At 35.7% G+C, this 16,151-nt stretch overlaps 1 protein-coding gene across 3 annotated transcripts; it reads right to left on the bottom strand.

The window, feature by feature from the left end:
- Positions 1-1,479: 1,479 nt before the first annotated feature.
- On the bottom strand, positions 1,480-15,693 carry LOC130046387 (uncharacterized). 3 transcript variants are annotated; one of them, XM_056157321.1, is made up of 4 exons: positions 14,807-15,693; positions 14,623-14,674; positions 7,491-7,677; positions 1,480-4,941 (listed from the first exon to the last, which is right to left on the bottom strand). In XM_056157321.1, exons 2-4 carry the CDS (start codon positions 14,668-14,670, stop codon positions 3,455-3,457), a joined length of 1,722 nt encoding a protein of 573 aa, XP_056013296.1. In that variant the 5' UTR covers positions 14,671-14,674; positions 14,807-15,693; the 3' UTR covers positions 1,480-3,454. The 3 variants fall into 3 exon arrangements, with proteins under 3 accessions (XP_056013296.1, XP_056013297.1, XP_056013298.1); XM_056157322.1 differs by having other exon boundaries at positions 14,623-14,704; positions 14,807-15,056; XM_056157323.1 differs by lacking the exons at positions 7,491-7,677; positions 14,623-14,674; positions 14,807-15,693 and adding an exon at positions 6,415-6,730 and having other exon boundaries at positions 1,480-6,098.
- Positions 15,694-16,151: the final 458 nt, after the last annotated feature.

Below are 16,151 nucleotides of genomic sequence, written 5' to 3'. Positions count from 1 at the left end.
TCACGGCGAGTGTGACCGGTTGACAGGGGATGCTTACTCCTAGACAACTGATCCCACCTCTGGTTTATCCAGGGGTCCGTGTTTGCCCAACTATCTTTTTTGTATTCCTTATAGGAGTTATGAGATTGATCACTGTTTGTTATCTTCACCTTTATAGGAGTTATGAGATTGATCACTGTTCGTTATCTTCACCTTTATAGGAGTTATGAGATTAATCACTGTTTGTTATCTTCACCTTTATAGGAGTTATGAGATTGATCACTGTTCGTTATCTTCACCTTTATAGGAGTTATGAGATTGATCACTGTTCGTTATCTTCACCTTTATAGGAGTTGTGAGATTGATCACTGTTCGTTATCTTCACCTTTATAGGAGTTATGAGATTGATCACTGTTCGTTATCTTCACCTTTATAGGAGTTATGAGATTGATCACTGTTCGTTATCTTCACCTTTATAGGAGTTGTGAGATTGATCACTGTTCGTTATATTCACCTTTATAGGAGTTGTGAGATTGATCACTGTTCGTTATCTTCACCTTTATAGGAGTTATGAGATTGATCACTGTTCGTTATCTTCACCTTTATAGGAGTTGTGAGATTGATCACTGTTCGTTATCTTCACCTTTATAGGAGTTATGAGATTGATCACTGTTCGTTATCTTCACCTTTATAGGAGTTATGAGATTGATCACTGTTCGTTATCTTCACCTTTATAGGAGTTATGAGATTGATCACTGTTCGTTATCTTCACCTTTATAGGAGTTGTGAGATTGATCACTGTTCGTTATCTTCACCTTTATAGGAGTTATGATATTGATCACTGTTCGTTATCTTCACCTTTATAGGAGTTATGAGATTGATCACTGTTCGTTATCTTCACCTTTATAGGAGTTATGAGATTGATCACTGTTCGTTATATTCACCTTTATAGGAGTTGTGAGATTGATCACTGTTCGTTATATTCACCTTTATAGGAGTTATGAGATTGATCACTGTTCGTTATATTCACCTTTATAGGAGTTGTGAGATTGATCAATGTTCGTTATCTTCACCTTTATAGGAGTTATGAGATTGATCACTGTTCGTTATCTTCACCTTTATAGGAGTTATGAGATTGATCACTGTTGGTTATCTTCACCTTTATAAGAGTTATGAGATTGATCACTGTTATCTTCAGCTTTATAGGAGTGATGAGATTGATCACTGTTCGTTATCCTCACCTTTATAGGAGTTATGAGAGTGATCACTGTTCGTTATCTTCACCTTTATAGGAGTTATGAGATTGATCACTGTTCGTTATCTTCACCTTTATAGGAGTTATGAGAGTGATCACTGTTCGTTATCTTCACCTTTCATCATTAGCATACAGACGTCATAACTTTGAAATCCATTTCATCATCTTTATCAATATCTTTTTCATTTTGATATCAACACTTTCTTATTCTTATTTCTTTCTTATTAAAAATTTCCCAATAATCGTTTTGATTTTGTCTATGGAGTGCTTTAATAAGTTCATCTGAGATCTGTCATTGTGATCTTACTACTAAAAAGTCTTAGATTATCTAAGGTTTCGTTTGACTTTCCTTTACATCTACTACACAGCACATAAAAAATACACAGTATGGATGAAAATCAATCTGATTAAAATAAGATCTTTGATCCGCTCCGTTATTGTTATGTCGCTACACGATACATGTATAACAATAACGGAGCGGATCAAAGATCTTATTTTAATCAGATTGGGATAAAAATAACACAGATACACAAGACTGCGGTACAAACATCACTGCGCAGAATGTGTACTCGTCGAAGAATCGTCAAAAGTTAACACAAAATCGAAACTATTCACCGGATCCTCCTATAACGAAGTTGCAAGGAATATGATTCTACTTTAACAATAGACCCACGGGCCTTATAGATCATCTGGGTATTAGTTAAAAGTATTACTGGTCCCAAGCGCTAGAAGAAAAAAAAATCCTGTTCTGAATAGCTAAGCTAAATTTTAATATTCAGCAGCAGTATAAAACAAAATTTGGTCTTAAATGCCCTCGAAAGTGCCTATACTGATGAAAGGCCTTACGTGATACAATACATGCAACATTAACACAATATGACTAATTTGGACCCGTCCAAGGGATGCGAAATTTACAATTTGGGTACATCCTTTTGTGCTTTTCCTAAACATACATTTAGTTTTTATACTGTATCAGCAAATTTAAAAGATGTCTTACCAATGGCAAAGGCAATAATCACTCTAATAATTTTGCCTCCACCCTGGAACCGACAGAAACCCTTTCCCCTTAGGATCATGAAATTTGCAATTTTGGTAAAGAGCTACCTGCTCATTCTAAATACCCATTTAGTTTCAATCTAATATCAATAACATTAAAGATTTTTTAAAAATATTTTACACATAAACACCACACACTTAGTTTGGCCTCGTCCTGGAGTCAGAAACTATATTCCTGGGATCATGAAGTTTACAATTTCGGTATAGGCTTTTGTGATCTACATCACTATGCTTTTAGCTTTTCTTACACGTGTGGTTGTAGAGAAGATATTTGAAAAAATGTTTAATTTTTGGCAGTTTTTCCTTGCCCTCAAAGGGGCATAGACACGATTTTAACTCTAATTTTCAAAATTTTATTTTTCCATCTTTATTGTTTACTATGCTTAGCTAAAGTATTTCGAATGGTCAACCAAAATTTGAATATCAGTTGTTCAGTTACATGTGAGATACAACACTCACAATTCTTTGTCATGTAAACAAGGCTCGTGCCATGTTTTGTTTACATATAGATTACTTAATAGAAAACAGCATGTTTTAAACAAAATGAGATGTGCCAAACACTAGAAAATATTTAATTGTGCTCAGAATTAACTTGTAAATTGACAAAATCTGTTTTAAACGAACTTTTACGAGTATATTTACCCTATTTAATCAAAGGCATGGCACGATCCTTGTTTACATAACAAAGATTTGTGAGCTCTGCATCTCCCATGTACCTTGACAACTGACATTCAAATTTTTGCTGACCATTATAAATAATTTAGTTAAATATTCTAAACATTAAAAATGGAAAAATATAATTTGAAAATGTTCAGCTCAAATCGGGTCCATGCCCCTTTAAGGCCCCAGGGGTGCAGGCGTCCTGGTATTTACAATTGATGCCTCCTTGTCCCAAAGATGCTTCATATCAAATTTGAAAAGAATTTGAATGATAGTTATCAAAAAGAAAGTTACGCACGACGACGGACGCAGACAATTGCAACAGGTCACCTAAAAAAAGACGTATGTAACGGAACTTTATATTGCAACGGATGTTCCGAATCCGTTATTTTTGTTGTCAACTGGGTCTCTCCTAGTTTCATGATCAATTAGTTTTGTCTTCAGCTAAATTGTATTATCGAGAGGGACGTTAAGCAATATAAAATCAATCAATCAGCTAAATTGTCAACTATGTTTCATTTTCTTCTTTTTGTTATTTCCACGTTTATTGCAGCATCCGACCTTCGTTAAAGAAGATACTTGTCGTGGTGGTGTTAATACTTTGGGGTCCATTTGAGACCTGTTCTCTGTAGAGGTTTCACAACAAGGCTTTATAGCACAGTCCTCCGTATTGTCAATGGTTGGAATGTTGATGAAAAGACGATCCCCAATCGTGCGTTTAGTTTGCACAGAACCCTGAGACAATGACCTAGACATCATCTTTGAGTCGACTTCGTTTTCCTCTTCCTGTAATTTTGCGACCGGTTCAGATTGGGTTCTCTTCCGTTTTTTCTTTTTCTTCTTTGCTGATTTTCTTTCTTTCTTACTTGCTCCTGTTTGTACAGTTTCCATATGCACCTGAGCTGTGGTATCTAAAGCGTTACCACTATCGACATACAGGCTTCTCTTGTGTTGTTCTTCTATGCTTGCCTCTATCCCTGCTTCCATGAGAAGGCCGTCACCAATCGCCGCAAGTGAACGGCTCCTTTCTTTTGGAAGGGCAATCAAAGGTATGTCCGAATGGTCATGGTCCATGGAATTGCTAATATCGGATTTGCATTCACATATAGGAAACTCTTCCTGTTCCGTTTGTACGCTCTCCAGCCACTCGATAGTGCGTGGTATATTGCATGACAAACCGTCGTTGCTAACATCTGAGACGCTTTCAGAAATGGCACTAAACGCAGATAGGGTACCCGGATGAAGCTTTTGTCTGATAGCTGTCGAAGTGGTGCTTCTCTCGTCCGTTGTAACACTACCACTCGGCCAAGACATATTTTCAATTCGTACAATTTTCTTTGCTTCAGTAGCTTTACACCTACATCTTATCTTATTCTTCGCCGACAATTTGACAGCGATGTGATCGTATTTCCTTCCGAGGGATTCCTTGAATACTTTTCTATATCTGCCTGCATCTGCAGAGGTATTTAGTATGTCAAATAAATGCTTCCAAAGGCTCTCCATTCTTGCAGTATTTCTGTTTTCACATGATATCACATCGTTGACAAACTCGAGATCAACAACAAATTGGGAACATAATAAATCTAAGATGTCTCGCAAGTCAACGTTGCGGACCATGTAGCATTGAATGCATTCCCGTTTTCTTCTGCTTTCCTCCACTTTGATATTGTAAGATTCCTCCATCTGGTCTGCAATGTACGGGTAATTTTCTGATCTTTTCAATACCTCCAAAAACAAGCTAAACTTTTCTCGGCTTCGTTTGCTGATGGTTACCGCAAGTTTTCTAGTTTGGTCCTTTCTCTTCTCGAATTCAAGAATGTCAGCAGTCTCGTTTTCGGTTAGACAGCCATTTTCCACCAGTTCGTCTAATAACACGACGCGTTTTAACACCATGTTGTCCGACATAAGTTGGAGGTTTTCCTGAAGACATTCCCGATGAATATCTTCACTTCCGCTTATACCGTCTTCAGATCCACGTGATCCGAACATAACTGAAATATACAAAGCCAAGTGAAATCGACAACATCCAAAATACTGAATAAAACATCACGAATTCAAAAATTCAAATTGCTGTTCATTACAGAGGGAAACCTTATAGATGGTATTTATATGTTTATCTATCAAATCATCACTATTCCACTTGATTGTGGTCGCTCGGCTTTACATTTAGGATTTGATACGCTAATATCATACTTTTTAAAAACAATTTGTTTATTTGACTCATAATTGATATTTTAGTGTTGGTCAATAAAATACGACGTTAGACAGTCAATGATTTTTTTAATCTTCAGAAGTAGATTATTGATAACATATTGTTTATTGCTATTGTACAATACTGGGATCAGTGTTACAGGTATAATATGATTCTGGTATCAGTTTTACAGGTATTGTACATTACCTGTAACACTGATCCCAGTATCATACAATACCTGTAACACTGATCCCAGTATTGTACAATACCTGTAACACTGATCCCAGTATCGTACAATACCTGTAAAACTGATCCCAGTATTGTACAATACATGTACCTGTAACACTGATCCCAGTATCGTACAATACCTATAACACTGATCCCAGTATTGTACAATACCTGTAACACTGATCCCAGTATCGTACAATACCTGTAACACTGATCCCAGTATCATACAATACCTATAACACTGATCCCAGTATCGTACAATACCTATAACACTGATCCCAGTATTGTACAATACCTGTAACACTGATCCCTGTATCGTACAATACCTGTAACACTGATCCCAGTATCGTACAATACCTGTAACACTGATCCCAGTATTGTACAATACCTGTAACACTGATCCCAGTATTGTACATTACCTGTAACACTGATCTTAATATCATACAATACCTGTACCACTGATCCCAGTATCATACAATACATGTAACACTGATCCCAGTATTGTACAATACCTGTAACATTGATCCCAGTATCATACAATACATGTAACACTGATCCCAGTATTGTACAATACCTGTAACACTTATCTCAGTATCATACAATACCTGTAACACTGATCCCAGTATCATACAATACATGTAACACTGATCCCAGTATTGTACATTACCTGTAACACTGATCCCAGTATTGTACAATACCTGTAACACTGATCTCAGTATCATACAATACCTGTAACACTGATCCCAGTATTGTACAATACATGTACCTGTAACACTGATCCCAGTATCATACAATACCTGTAACACTGATCCCTGTATCATACAATACCTGTAACACTGATCTCAGTATCATACAATACCTGTAACACTGATCCCAGTATTGTACATTACCTGTAACACTGATCCCAGTATCATATAATACCTGTAACACTGATCTCAGTATTGTACAATACCTGAAACACTGATCCCAGTATCATACAATACCTGTAACACTGATCCCAGTATCATACAATACCTGTAACACTGATCCCAGTATTGTACAATACCTGTAACACTGATCCCAGTATCGTACAATACTTGTAAAACTGATCCCAGTATTGTACAATACATGTACCTGTAACACTGATCCCAGTATCGTACAATACCTATAACACTGATCCCAGTATTGTACAATACCTGTAACACTGATCCCAGTATCGTACAATACCTGTAACACTGATCCCAGTATCATATAATACCTATAACACTGATCCCAGTATCGTACAATACCTATAACACTGATCCCAGTATTGTACAATACCTGTAACACTGATCCCTGTATCGTACAATACCTGTAACACTGATCCCAGTATCATATAATACCTATAACACTGATCCCAGTATCGTACAATACCTGTAACACTGATCCCAGTATCATACAATACCTGTAACACTGATCCCAGTATTGTACAATACCTGTAACACTGATCCCAGTATTGTACATTACCTGTAACACTGATCCCAGTATCATACAATACCTGTAACACTGATCCCAGTATTCTACAATACCTGTAACACTGATCCCAATATCATACAATACCTGTAACACTGATCCCAGTATTGTACAATACCTGTAACACTGATCCCAGTATCATATAATACATATAACACTGATCCCAGTATTGTACAATACATGTACCTGTAACACTGATTCCAGTATCATATAATACATATAACACTGATCCCAGTATTGTACAATACCTGTAACACTGATCCCAGTATCGTACAATACCTATAACACTGATCCCAGTATCATATAATACCTATAACACTGATCCCAGTATTGTACAATACCTGTAACACTGATCCAAGTATTGTACATTACCTGTAACACTGATCCCAGTATTGTACAATACATGTACCTGTAACACTGATCCCAGTATCGTACAATACCTATAACACTGATCCCAGTATTGTACAATACCTGTAACACTGATCCCAGTATTGTACAATACCTGTAACACTGATCCCAGTATCATATAATACCTATAACACTGATCCCAGTATTGTACAATATTATTTTATATGTTCACCCCGTGTGCATGCAGTACTCATACGACAGAGTATAGTGTACATCGTTAACCTGTTCTACCCGATGCGCTGTTTCTTCCCTTGATGTCGACTTTGTTTCCGTCTTCCGTCTTCTCGTCCGGGTTTGGCTGTTCTGTAGATTCTTCCTGACCTTGCTGTAATCGTGGGTCATTCTGCGTTCTCTCTCCTCTTAATGCGCATATATCACGTTCTATTTTATCGATCTTACTGGATATATTCTACAAAAATCAGACATCGAAACATTGAACTCTCGTTTCTGAAATATGATTGTATTGGCGGTATGGAAGACGAATTGTTGTATAGTATTGAGTACAAATGCCGAACCATGCTTATTCGATTCATTTTGCAAATGACATATTTGAATGATATATATATAGAAGTTTGCCACCCCCTCCCCCAAAAAAGATCCATAGGCCTTATCAGTTACCTGAATATTTGTTAGAAGAATCACGAGTCCCAAGGCCTTTGAAATCCTGTTGTGCATAATATTTAGCAACAGTATAAAACACAAATGTCCGCGAAAGTGTCTATACTAATGAAGGGCTTTGAATAATATATGTAACATTAACACGATATGACTAATTTGGACCTGTCCTAGAGTCAAAAGCCTAAGGTTACAAGAATCATAATTTTGGTACATCCTTTCCTACTTTTCCTAAATACTAGTATTCAGATAGTTTTTATACCGTAACAGCAAACATAAAGAAGTCTATCAAATGAAAAAGACAATAATTACTATAATAATTTGGCCCCACCCTGGAACCAAAACCGTTACCCCTTAGGATCATGAAATTTGTTTTTAAAAAGTTGGTAAAGGTCGATGTACTCATAAATATCTATTTAGTTTCAATAGTATTAAAGATTGATTAATTTTATATTGTTAAACGTCCCGCTGGAAAATGTTTCACTCATATGGAGACGTTATCATTGCCGGTAAAGGGCTTACGGTCTTTAAGCAGGGAGGGATCTTTTTTGTGCCACACCTGCTGTGACGCGATGCCTCGGTTTTTGCTGTCTCATCCGAATGACCGCCCCATTTAGTCGACTCTTACAACCAAGGGGTACTTAGGACCAATATATGCTATATAATACTAAGATTTGGTCCCATCTTGGGTTCAGAACCTCTACCCTGGGACCATAAAATTTACAATTTTTGTAGAGGCCTTCTTACTCTACATCACTGTGCATTTAGTTTTTTAGGTCACCCGAGTAAACTCTTGCAATTGGTTGTCGTCCGTCGTCGTCCGGCCTCCGTGGCCGAGTGGTTATAGAGCATCGCGCTCAAAATCACACGGCCTCTCACCTCTGTCGGCGCGGGTTTGAATCCCGCTCGCGCCGGTAAGTGAGAAAGTTTCTCAGTTTACTTTCGGAAGGTCGGTGGTCTCTTCCCAGGTACATTGTATCTGGGTTCTCTCTTCCACCAATAAAAAACTGGGCGCCACCATATAACTGAAAAATTGTTGAGTGTGGCGGAAAACATCAATCAATCAATCCATCGTCCGTCGTGCGTTAACAATTGATTTTTTAAATTTTTTTCTTAATTACTAGCAGTCCAATTTATTTTCAAATTTGGTATGAAGCATCCTTGGGACAGGGGGGAAGTAAATTGTGAATTTCAAGACTCCTGCACACATGGGGTCTTAGGGGCGTGGCAAAAACTACCCAAAATTAATCAATTTTCAAAAGGCTTCTTCTCTAGAACCACACATGTGAAAAAACCTAAATGCATGGTAATGTGGAGCAGAAAGGCCTCTACCAAAATTGTAAATTTCATGATCCCGGGGTAGGGCATTTGACCCCAGGGCGGGGCCAAACTTAGGATATAGTGTTTATGTGTAAAACACTTAAAATAACATCTTATTTAGTGCTAATGATACTATATTGAAACTAAATGGATATTTCGAAAGAGCAGATAGTCCTTTACAAAAATTGTAAATTTTATGATCTCAGGGGTAGGGGTTTTGTTATCAGGGCGGGGCCGAAATGGTCAGTTATTGAATGTGCTAACAATAGAATTTTTTAACTTCTTCTTGATAACTACCTTCCAATTCTTTTCAAATTTGGTATAAAGCATCTTTGGAACAAGGGGACATAAATTGTAAATTTCAGGATCCCTGTACCCCCGGGGCCTTAGGGGCGAAGCAAAACTGCCCAAAATTAACCAATTTTCAAACATCTTCTCTAGAACCGCACATGTTTAAGAAACACTAAATGCATAGTGATGTAGAGCAGGAAGACCTCTACCAAAATTGTAAATTCGATGATCCCAGGGGTAGGGATTTTGGTATCATGGTGGGGCCAAAATGGTAAGTTATTAAATGTGTGAACAATAGGAATTTTTAACTTTTTCTTGATAACTACCTTCCAATTCTTTTCAAATTTGGTATGAAGCATCTCTGGAACAAGGGGACATAAATTGTAAATTTCACTACTCCTGCACCCCGGGGTCCCAAAGATGTTGCATACCAAAATTTTATAGAAATTGGAATAGTACTTACCAAGGATAAGTTAAAAATGTTCTATTGTTCACACATTGAATAAATGACCATTTTGGCCCTACCCTAATAGAAAAACCCTTCCCCTGGGATCATCAAATTCAAAATTCTGGTAAAGGTCTACATGTTCTTTCTAAATATCATTAATTTCATGTTAGTATCAATGACACTAAAAAGATTTTTTAAAAATGTTTTACACATAAATACTATATACTGAGTTTGGCCCCGCCCTGGGGTCAGAACCTCTTCCCCGGGGATCATGAAATTTACAAATTTAGTAGACGTCTTCCTGTTCTACATCACTATTGTGCATTTGGTTCTTCATAGACATGTACAGTTGATTTTTTATTTTTGAAGGGTTTTTTGAAAATTGGTCAATTTTGGGCAGTTTTTGCCCACCCCTAAGACTGTAGGGATGCAGAAGTCCTGAAATTTATAATTTATATTTCTCTTGTCCAAAATATGCTTCATATCAAATTTGAAAAGAATTGGAATGGTAGTTATCAAGTAGTTAAAAATTTCTATTGTTCACACATTTAACCATTGTTAACGCACAACATACATGTGCTCGTACATATGAAAATTTACTCAGGTGACCTAAAATCTATTTCTGATTGACCAAGTCTGTCTATTACCAAAAAGAAGAAAAGCAAAAAGCATGAAAATTGAAGTTTGCCTTGAGAATTTCATATAATACAGAACTTACAAATGTGGTAATGATCGGACTTCGGTAATTGGCTAATAATACCGAAACGGTGAAGACATTTTCTTCATATGAATACATTCATTATTGTGCAATTTATTATTGATTCGATACGCAGGAGCTTGTTCTATGTATAATAAGAATTAAATTGAGGCATGCTACTGACAAACAATTAAGTTGTGTTTCAACAGTCTCGTTTAAAGTCAGCATTTCGCAAATTCTATGGTCGCTATAATGACTGATCATACGCAGAACAAGCTCTTGCATATCGAATCAGTTGAGAGATATAAACACCATATGCAGGTGATAATTGAATACCATTGCTACATAAATATGGGAAGTTGACGATGGAGAAACTGAAATCATCCCGTTGTCATAAAGTTGAGTTGTTAGTTTGCCGTTAATATATATTTTCAATGAACTATCCAAGTATGAAGGAGAAGTGGACGACTCTGTGGTGTCTTTTATTTCGAGTTCACAAGGGTATATCGAATCAACATATGAATGAATATTATAATTGTTAATAGATAAAACGTCGTCAATATATCAAAATGTTGCATTGAAGGCCACAACAAAATATTTTTTCTTCTCACGTAGAAGTTTTTGAATAAGAATATAGAAACATGTCAGCAAACCCCAGGAGCACAATTCGTGCCCATGGGCATTTCAAGAGACTGTTGTAAGACCTGATCACCAAAGACTACGAAGATATTGCCAATGACAAACTCCAGCATATTTTTATTTCAATGTTAGAGTAATTGTGGGTGGAATCAGAGTAGTGTTTAACAAAGTTTTTTTGGATGACTGATCACTAGATATACATATTTGTTGTTTTGTTGAAGAAGTGTAAAGTGTAGAAAAGTCATACGTTCTGATGTTGTTGATTTGAGAAAAGTTTTGCTATTTAAAACTAAAAGTTCTTTAGAATTTTTGAGAATCCACATTTGATTTACACATTGTCAACTTCTGGCATATGTAGTGGCACAGTACGTTTGAAGTTTCTCCTTCACAGCTGTTAACATTTTTGTAAGGAGCAAAGATAGGGGCTTGGTAGAACATTTACTGGACCCAGCAATGTATCTTTCTTTAAAAGGGTTTTTATGAAGTTTAGAAATCCTGTATAGGTACGGTAACTGATATTCATCCGACCCATTGACTGGGTTATTAAATGTGTCTAAAACTGAAGTATGGTTTTGAAGAATTCTATCTTTTGAAAAGGCAGTTGGAGTATAAGTACGATTACCAAAAGTGGAATTAATGCCAAGTTCGTTTGAAATACAGTTATAATAATGAGCCTTACAAACAAAGACAATGTTGTTACAAGCTTTGTCAGCTAAAACCAACACTTCTTCCTCATGTAACCTATTTAATTCTTTTATCCCTTCTGGTTTACTGAACACAGAAGGATAGCTGGAAATCTTTACTGTGAGATGAGTCGCCTTACACCTTCGCCTTCACATGAACCCTATACCAGGGAATTTCGCGATGGCATTATTATAACTCAGGCAGAGTCAATAAGAAAATGTCTGTAATCATCTTAATAACTAAATTCCTTAAATAATCTTAATTACACGTTACAATACATATTATGTGACACCTTAAATCCCTTCTGTGACCTCAATCTGACCTCAAAGATTAACATATAAACAATCGCGACCCTACAATACATGAGGATGCTGACTTACAACTATCGAATTAACACTCTGTGCTCTCTTTTGGTCACATCTTACCCCCTGGAGTTACGAGGTGAACAAATGTAAATGTACATCACACGAAAATGCTCACAAAAGGATTTGACACTTCTTATCCTTGTGATTTTAGTAGATTTTCTGAAATATTCCTGTGTACAACTTTGAACCCTTATTGTAGCCCCGTTGTTCTGTCCCCGTGGTATAAAAAAGATAACTTCTTCTTTATTATTTCACAAAAATGTCAACTTTTTCTGGTTCTTTTATTCTTGAGAAAGAGTTTTTAAACATAGCACTATATTTTCATTTCTATCTCTCTCGATTATATCCCCTAGGAAAAGGACATGACCCTTCGAACAAACATGAATTCCCTTTACCCAAAGAATCTTTGTGATACGTGTGGTTGAATTTGGTCCTGTGGTTCCTGAGAAGAAATACAAACATGTAAAAAAAAAACAAAAAACAAAAACAAAACAAAAAACAAATTTAATTAGTTTATAGACGACAGATAACAGACAACTTTCAGATGAACCAAAATCACACGCTAGCAAAGAGGTTTCGTTAAAAAAGGGGGGAGGGGTCCGAAAACTTTTTGTTAGTGAAGATGAAATCATTCATTGTTTTTAACCTTTCTGAGCAAATTACATATCATGAATAAACGACTATTTTGATAAATTAACAAATAGATTTGATAGATCAATGGCTTGTAAAATCAGAATTAGCTCTCATGAGCTTGTTATAGAAAAAAGAAGATATTCAAACATTCCAAGATCCAAACGATATATTGTGTACTGCCTGTAGAATTAGTTACAATGTGCTGCATATACTGAAATAAGAGACAATGTGCTGAAAGTAGTGACACTTCAAATATTGCTTAATGATAACTCTGAAATTGTCTTCATCTTTAATTGTCTTAACATTATATAAAAATTAAAATGCTGTCAAAAACTACTATTGCTAAATTATCATAAACTTGTGTTTATCAGAGAGAGAGAGAGAGAGAGAGAGAGAATACATTTTAATCTGTTATAAATAAGAACTGTAATTTGCCATTCGCAGTCACAAAGATGTATACAATATTGTTATACATGTACTATGAATTAATTTTATTACTACATGTATCATTATTATCACCATTGCTATTGCAGTGATGGACAGTGATCAAAAGCTTATATGGCTAATGACCAATGAAGATGAAAATATCCTCATCCAAATTAGTAAGATGATTTTAAACAGTGGGATATAATACTACAAATGTTACATTTCATTGCATTATGCACATTTTCTCTCTTCATATTTTACACCTGTAGGCTGTCTTGGCTACTGGGAGTACAAGACCAACAGTCTGGTACAACAATTTACTACCAGATTGTTAACAGGCACTGTCCCTTGGTACTCCCTGTAGTCAGGTCAACATATCGTGTTTTTATTCTCTCATATAACGCTATTCTCTTTTATATAAGTATTCTAACCTTCCTACTTTAGACATAAAACATTCAGAACAACTGGATCCTGCGTGTAAATATGTAATATACTAGCATGCTGTATTCAGTAAGATGATTTTGAACAGTGTAATGTGATACTGCAAATACATGTCTTTGCATTCTCACATTTCCTTTACTTTACAATAGTAAGCTGTCTTGGTTACTGGGAGTACAAGACCAACGGTCTGGTACAATAAATTTATTACCAGACTATTAACAGGCACTGTCCCTTGGTGCTCCCTGTAATCAGGTCAACATATTGTGGGTTTGTTGTTTGTTTGTTTGTTTTTTTCTTTCTCCCCATGTAATGCTATTATTCTCTTTTATATAAGTATTCACACGACACTATCATTATCTGCTATCCCAGAAACTGTTATGTGAGGCAGTTGGGTTATTTTATTTATCATGTTGTTAATTTAAATCTTGTCTGTGATCAGTATTTCATATATAATTATATAGATATGTGCAGTGCAGAAGTGTGAACTCTGTCAGTATTACCGGTAGTACTTCTAAATGATTGTTATTTATTTTCATTGTTATAATTAATTGCCTGTTAACATGTACATGCCCCCCGAGGGCCCTTGATTGGTGAATAAACTATATTATTATGTTTACTTTTGGGCAATAACCATTGTACATGTAGATGTGGTGCCCCATTCATATATACCCGAGTTGTAGAGGTTGGTTTTTTTTGTTTTTTTTTACAACCAAGCTTGATCTGAATAGAATAAAGCATTCGACCGTTGTAACTAATATAAATCAAATACTATATAATTTTATTGCTAGTTCTTACCACGAGAAAGACCAAAATAGACTGCAATTGTGGGTTTTCATCCGCCATGTTTCTGAAGTGTAAATAATGTAATCGGGTCAGCCTGAAAATCAGTCAACACGTGCATTAAGCCAGCAAACACTTCATATGATTACAATGTAAAAAGGGAGCCTTTGTCAAGAGAATCCTGAAACCATAACAATACCTGATTCAGTATGTGCTGTCCTTAGGAAGGTAAGCAGGTCATCTTTGTAAAGTTCACAACATACGTTGGAATTCCCCCTATTGAATTTCCCCGACCTCAAGTGATGGAAAACACCGTTTATAAAAATAGATTATTTTGCGCTGTAAATGTTAGGTTCATTGACCTACTTTAAATCTCTTAAATAACTTGCAAGTAAAACTCAGCTACACATCAGAGTGCAAAATTTTGAGAAAGTACTCCCAAAAAATTAACTCGTTATGTATACAGTCAATCATATGTACTTGTACTACGTGTCTTTTACTATTATTATGTGTCATTGCATATATTGTTATTATTTTCTTCCTGTGTGCATTTCTGACTGTTTTGCATTAGGATACACGATGGTACTTGCATATATTACATCAAGTAATGTCTCATGTTATGTACATTGTCTAAGCTCATACTACTAGTCTCATGTTATGTACATTGTCTAAGCTCATACTACTAGTCTCATGTTATGTACATTGTATAAGCTCATACTACTAGTCTCATGTTATGTACATTGTCTAAGCTCATACTACTAGTATTGCTGTATATTATACATGTATGAACCATATGAAACCATATTGCACATATGCACTCATTATAAACATGACATGTTGATCTAGTACCAATGCACCGTCCCGTGGTATCTTTTGCATTACAGTGGAGTTAATCATATGTACTTATACTACCTTTACTATTATTACATGTAGTGTTGTTGTGTACATGTATATATTTTTTATTTTATTTTTTCTGTGTGTATTTCTGACTGTTTTGCATTAGGATACACGGTGGTACTTACATGTAATACAAATAAGTATTATCATGTTCAAAATGTCTCATATATGAACACAATCTGATTAAAACCAGATCCTGAGATCCGCTCACTTAGATCGCTACACTAGTGTAGCGATTGTGGGCGGATCTCAGGATCTGGTTTTAATCAGATTGATATGAACATTGCTCATACATGTACTGATAGTGCATATTTTGCTCTTGTTTTGTTCTTTTCTTTTTATAATCATTTTTAAAAATAAACATTTCACATTGAAATGTTAACAATCATGTATGCTGTATGCCCGAGAGGGCCCTAATTTGGAAATAAATCATATACATATATATATATATATTATAACTTTTAAGTTCATTTTCTTCTTATAACAAATTTTTATCTCGTTCTAATTAACAAGTAAGTGTGTCGTATAGCCATTCATCTCGTAATAACTTGATAGTCTCTCATATAAACAATTTAGTATCTCGTTATAACGAGCTAGTCTCCTAAATAAACAATTTAGTATTTCGTTATAACGAGTTAGTCTCCAAT

The sequence above is a fragment of the Ostrea edulis genome, chromosome 2 (assembly GCF_947568905.1).
Source record: "Ostrea edulis chromosome 2, xbOstEdul1.1, whole genome shotgun sequence".
Taxonomy (NCBI): Eukaryota; Metazoa; Mollusca; class Bivalvia; order Ostreida; family Ostreidae; genus Ostrea; species Ostrea edulis.
The sequence above is the reverse complement of the archived record's forward strand: the minus strand, read 5'-3'. Positions and strand labels throughout refer to the sequence as shown.